Source organism: Scomber japonicus, chromosome 9 (assembly GCF_027409825.1).
Source record: "Scomber japonicus isolate fScoJap1 chromosome 9, fScoJap1.pri, whole genome shotgun sequence".
Classification (NCBI taxonomy): Eukaryota; Metazoa; Chordata; class Actinopteri; order Scombriformes; family Scombridae; genus Scomber; species Scomber japonicus.
In genome coordinates, this window is record NC_070586.1 from 3986013 (window position 1) to 3992732 (window position 6720).

The 6720-nt window shown below is 38.4% G+C and overlaps 1 protein-coding gene across 1 annotated transcript; it reads right to left on the minus strand.

The window, feature by feature from the left end:
* Positions 1-1814: 1814 nt before the first annotated feature.
* LOC128364624 (pepsin A-like) lies at positions 1815-4658 on the minus strand. Its single transcript, XM_053325190.1, has 9 exons — positions 4576-4658; positions 4192-4333; positions 3863-3980; positions 3111-3229; positions 2837-3033; positions 2624-2740; positions 2361-2505; positions 2065-2163; positions 1815-1952 (listed from the first exon to the last, which is right to left on the minus strand). The coding sequence occupies exons 1-9, from the start codon at positions 4632-4634 to the stop codon at positions 1815-1817; spliced, it is 1134 nt and encodes a 377-aa protein (XP_053181165.1). The 5' UTR covers positions 4635-4658.
* Positions 4659-6720: the final 2062 nt, after the last annotated feature.

A 6720-nucleotide genomic window follows, 5' to 3' on the forward strand; every position in this document is an offset into this window, starting at 1 on the left:
AGCTCCACCTGCTGGACAGAACAGTATAAAACTCAGAGATTTAATGGATCATAGAGGATCCCCCTTACAATAAACCATCCACCACCTGAAATGACTGATTATACAGCAGGTGGACAAAATAATAGAAAATAAGCTACAATATAACAGCAGATAATAACTAAAAACTGTGAAGCTCATAATGCAGTTTGTATCAAACATAAACAGACAATCTTTTTTGTACACCAGCACACTGAATATTACATTGTTATGGGAAATAAAAAGAGAATCGTCATATCATAAAATCATACATAATACAAAATGTCACCTGAAAAATGAAGGGGTGTTACAAACTGGTATTTTCAAAAAGCTAATACACAAAAAAAAGGAGAGACTTCAAGAGCAAAAATTGACAATTTAAACAAAACACACGTCTTTATTTGCTGTAATTCTCACAAATTCCCCTCAGGATTAAATAATAATGACTAATAAAAGTCATCATAAAAATCTAAGTGAATATGATCTGATTGCTAAATTTGTATTTGTCAGTTTTCATTTATAGTGGTTGCCCCACTCATCACACAATGTTGCATTTGTTTTTGTTAACACGTTTTTTCTTCACATCTTCCAGTTCTTCTCTCAGTCTGTTTATTTGCTCCTCCATTTGAAGATAACTTTGTTCACCTTGTTGTTTAGATCTCTCCAATTCAGAGAGATGCCTGCAGTTCTTCACATTTTCATTTATCTGTACTTCTCTTTGAATTGCTTTTTAAGCCAGTTGGAACATCTCAGTGTTGTAGCAGCTGCAGCCATTTTGTTTCAGCATGTTCTCAATCTTAGTCAGCAGCTCTCTGACTTGTGTGCGGTTTGTGTGATCTTTGTTGTTTAAGACCTGGTATCTACCTCCACACTCTTTTATTAGTTGTTTGACAAAGTCATCACAGTCTTCAATCTGGAGCACAAAGCATGCTGGGATGGTGGAGAACTCCACACTGGCAAACCACCAATCAAAGTGTAATTAGTTTCTGAATTCCCATTTAAAGGGAAATCGATAGATTTTACACATAAATGTCAGTTTACTATTTTTGGAGCTTGACCCATACTAGGAACTAAATATTAGCATATCTTGGCCCTCACTGCTTTGATGTAACTATCATTTGGTCTCTTGTTAGTCTCCCAAATTTATGTATATGCAATTTAAAATCTCTGATGAACCCCTTCAAATGTATATAACATGTTTGGGAAAGTGATTAATGACTAGAAATGAAAGAATGAATGGCATTAAATAAATGAACTCAAGACAAGATTTGTGTTGTGTGCTGGTTGTGTTGGTTTCCACTTTATCTCAGTTTGAGAACTTTAAACAAGGTGGTCCTATTCACAGGATGAGATAGCAGCAGCAGAGTTGTCAGATCACGTCATTGTTTGTTATATCAATGTTTATCCTCATCAGTTTCTTCTCGATCACAGCCTCGGACATCCTCCGCTACTCTCAGAGCAGCTCAATTGTGATGATCGTTTTTGTATCATTTGTAAAGGGTCAAGTTTCTCTCAAGAGCAAATTAATGGATAGGGTGGACTCATTCTTTTGCCTGTGACATTTCAGTGTAACACTGGAACACAAAATTTAAGATGTTTCTATAGACACTCAGTGATCTTGGATGTAGTCACCACAGTCAGACTGAGACAGACACAAATATAATGCTATAATCTTTTATTGATAATACAGTTGAAACATCTTTTTAAATTTTGTGTGTGTTTTGTGTTAATTTTTCAATCAGACACGCACCTACAGGGAAATACACATTTATAGATTATCCATCAGGTATTTCATTTGATTACACAGACTGTGCCAGACCAATACTCTGGACCTGAGTATCAAAGATGGTGTAGTATTCCCTGATGAAGACATCTCCCAGGATCCAGAGCTGGTCAGTGCCCTCTGAGCCAAAGCCAGTCCTGCAACCGTAGGAGCTCTGTGGAGACACACAAGAATGTAGATTTATTTTGTCCACATAATCTTCATAATGCACATTTAAAATCAACAGATATTGGTCTGTTGCACTGGCTGGCAGGGGTCCAACTGACCTGAGAGACGTAGGCAGATGCAGGAACGGTGAAGGCATGACCATTGAGAGTGAAGGTGATATCAGGCATGGTTTGGATGTTCTGGCAGTTCACTGTAGCCTGTGAGAGGAACATCACACAGATTGTGTAGCAGCATGTATTTATTGGTATTTTACTGCTTTCCACCTTAAGTAAGTAACCAAGTCATACTTAATTGTTTTTATTTGAGACGATTTGACGTCAGAGCTTCAAAGTTCTGTTTACTGTGGATGTGGAAAACAGGGAAAATCTACATCAGATGCTATGGTATGACTCACTTCTCCATACTGGTTGGCTGAAGCTCCAACCTGGGAATTCATGTTGCTGATGTCGCTGGTTGGGCCAACAATTAGGGAGGTGCCAGTGTCAATGATGGCCTGGCAGCCACCAGAGCAGGCAACAGTCTGTCCATTGATGGTAACACTGTGAGGAGGAGGAGTTATATGTTATATATGAATTATAGTAAAGCTAGGAGCCTTTGTGCAACTTATGTTTGTGGTTTGTGTGCCATTTTGCTGATTTTAGATGCATTTTTCTGTACCTGTCCATTTTAATCTGCCAGTAGGTAGCAGAGGTCAGAGGGATCCAGGTGATTTGTCCAGTGAAATGGCTATAGTCAACACCACCAAAGACCACCTCGCTGCCCTGCTCACTGTTGCTAAGGGAGAGAGAAAGAAAAACAATGTCATATGTAAGAATAAGAAATGGAAAAACCACACATTCACACAGTCAGATTTCCATCCTGTTTTAGTACCGGCTCAGGTAGACGGAGAACATGGGCTGAGGCAACAGTCCCTCACTGACCATGTTGTAAAAGACAGGCACAACATTGTCAGAGGCAATAGACTGGAAGGCCAGTCCCAGGATACCATCAGCCTTCATGTAAGCCATGTATGGAGCCTCTGTTTGGCTAACGCCGAACACCTGTTTGGTCACAGACAGACCACCAACCTGGAAACACAAGACAGCTGTCAGTCACAGCTCAACTGACCATGAAGATATGTTTGTTCCGGGAGGTTTTTGATTACCTCAACAGTGTCACTGGCCAGACTTCCGGTCATGCTGCCGGTGCCGTAATAGATGGACAGAGGCTGGCCATTCCAAACAAAGGTAGAGGACTTGTAAGGGTCGAATTTTTGGTGGTTCTCTGCAAAGGAATAACATCTCTCTCACATGTGTATTTCATGATCATGTCAAGAAACCTGGACCTTCTGCATCGTGGAGTAACTGCACTTAGTGTTGTCCCACCACTAGCCTTAATAAACGGTTATAGACTGCAAGTATTTAGATATTTTACTTTAGTAAAAAAAAAAGTAATACCACATTGTAAAGGTGCTCCAATCAAATTACCTCACAGTAGTAAGTAGGGGTACAGAATCACTAGCAGTAAAATGTACTTTAAGGTAAGTTTACTCATCGTGTAGAATGGTCCCATAGCAGTCATTATAACACTGATGTATTAATATGTAAGGAGCATTCAAATGTTATAGCTGTTCAAAATGTTATTATTGTTATTAATGTTATTTTTCTTTAATCGAATCTACTAAAAATATGCATTACATTTAATTTGTGCTTTATATTTCACAAGATAATGTGTACAATGTTAATGGTAAATTATACCTGTCAAATAAATGTAGAATTACAAGTAATTTGAAGAAGGATATTGTTAAACTTCAAATTTTTACTAATATAGAGTACTTGAGTAAATATAGTGAATCACTTTCTACCACAGTGTAAATCACAATCTAAATGATAAAAGCAATATGGTAGTGGTACTCACGACAGCCCTGGCTGGTGCACCAGATTGAAGGGACCCACAGGTTAGAGGAGCCGGTGTCAAAGACAACCGTGAAGGACTGAGGAGGGGTACCGATAGAGATCACGCCATAGTAGGACAGCTACATGGAAGGAACACAAAGACAGGTTTACTCAAATCTGACTGAAATGTGTGGATGTATTTTGTGTTTATGAGTTTTACAGGAGCTATGAACTGGATATAAGAGTTTTTACATCATAACATCAACTACCTGCTGGTTTTGCATTATGTGATATACAAGTGTGTCATTCAGGAAAACAGTTTTGAATCAAGTCTCTGTAGTCTGGACTTACGTCAGCATCATTGGTCATTGACTGAGTACTCTTCTCGACGAACTTGGCCTTTGGACGGTATGGGAACTGCTGCCTGACCTGCTCCCACATTCCTCTCTCCTCCAGGTACTCCCTAGCAGACTTTCCCTTGATCAGGGGCATTCTGCAAACAGAAATGTGAATAATGAATTAGCAAAATGAGGATTTCCAGTATTTTATAGATGGAGAAATCAGAAAGTAACCATCAATTTCAGCTTTTTTGCAAGTTTGAAATATTGCAACATGCAGCAAGATGGCCCTTTTCCCTCAGTAAAACCATAAAGAGACTATTCAGTCTATTCAGAATAAAAAATGTCAAATAAATCAAGCAACCAGTTGTTTTTCAAGCAGCCAGGTCAGACTTACCTGTGGAGGCATTCGGAGAAAGCCACAAGGGCTGACAGGACGACGAGCCACTTCATCATGCTGATTAATTGATCTGTTGGACTCAGGTGAGTGAAGTTCCAGTGGCAGAGTCCTGCCCTTATATACAAAACATCAAACAAAATGCCCTTCCACATATCTTTAGCTGGACATTGGAAAAATGTGATATCTAAGAGCAAATATCCAAGCAAACAACTGAACAATGAAAACTTTTCCAGAATCATCAAACGTTGTTGAACAACAACATAAATCCAGGTAGAATTTATAAGATGGAACCAAACATTTAGTTTTGTTATTTTTTATAGTATATTGTTAAAATTATTACAACAAAGAAAATTATGCTTGATGCTGAAGAAGTCATTCTTTGAAAGAGAAATGTGAAGGTACTTTATTTGTCACATATACAGTTAGTAAAATTCAATCTTTGCATTTAACCCATTAGGAGCATGTGTTTTACTATTTCAACTATTTTATTAAAAGGAAATCCAGTAAACTAATGTAACAAAGCTGATGTGCAGTATAGAATATATTTTTCTTAGCTCAAGAAGTAATTTAAAGAACCTGACCTTTTTTATTATCAAATTCAAATTTAATTACTTATTAAGATAAGTACATGCTGATATGCAGATCTGAAGATTTGATATACTTTTTGTTTATCATTAACATGGAAACTTTCCACAGGTTTTTCCAGTGTTAACTGAGGTCACTTGTAACCAGGTTATCTGATAGCAATACACAAAACAAAGACACGGCCATGGCTTGTAGATTAAAGGAATAACAAAATGCTTTCAGAATTTAAAGGTCATCTAAAACACACTACAGATTTCTATTTCCTAATTTTAAACAATGTGTTTTTGTCAGTGAATGTTTTCTAGAAAATGCAGAGTAATGCTAACAGATGTAACAGTTCATAATATAAATGCAACTTTGTACACAGTAAACAACTTGTAAATGTAGTTTACCACTTTGCACACATTTTTTATTTTATTTTTGGCACTACTGTTATCACCTGGTATAACTCAGTATGTACATATGTGAGTGGTGGGCGGATATGAATGTGTTGGAGTGTGCAATTGCTAAAAATACTTTTAAAATACTTTAAGCATAGTTTCTTGCATATTTTTAACTGGAGTAATTGACACAAGTCATTGTCAACTAAGAATTTTATTTGAATTATTTGAATATATCTTGTGCACAGAAATGTGATGTCACATTGGTGTCTTATCAGTTTTATTAATAATTAAAGCTGCAAGCAGCATTGGGCAGGACCTCGCACCCTTAAGCACATCGGCCTTTGGAGAAGCTGAATGGTACCTGTTAGGGCCTTCTGTCGAGAGACAGAGATGACAAAGGGCTGTGCTGATTCTTTCAGTTTAATTTTGTAGTCCCCTTTTAGTTGTCCCAACCCCAAAAACACCTCCAGGTAGGCTGAGCGGAAATATGTCTCTGCATCTTCAATGCTGTTCAGATGGGGAATCATGTTTAGTCTCACAATTGCTGGGAAGCTGAGCAGTGGTGTGGCTAGGCCCCTAGCAACAAAAACTGACTTCAATTTTTCTGTCTCCTCTCTCTATAACCGTATCCACCTGTCCTATAGTCTCCAGTGGCACATTATTAGGGCCATACAGAGGCCTGCTGGGGGGTGAGAGTGGGTCATATCTGTCCTGTGTGTATACAGATGCAGGCACCGCAATGACATCTGCCCCTGTGTCTATCTTGAAACATACAGACTCCCCATTTATTATCATATTTTCTTTCCATTTAAGCCTTTTCTGTGGACACTGTGCAGACACTGTACCCAAATATACTGCATCTGCTGCATCTGATCCTGCCTCTACAGAATGGAGGGTCTGAGTTGACCTGCACACAACTGCAAAATGTCCCTTCTTGTGGCATTTTCTGCATTCGACATCCTTTGCTGGGCACTCTCTCCATGAATGCTTTGTGGTTTTTCCCACATTTTCCACAGGGTTTGACTTGGGTAGATGAAGACTGGTGTGAGGCTTGGGATTGACGTTGATATGTTTTCTGCTTGTAGTTATTTTTCTTGTATTTATTATGCATTACTGCATCCATGTGGGCGGGAGAATCAGCTGATCATAAAACAGTTTGCTGCATTTTCACGTC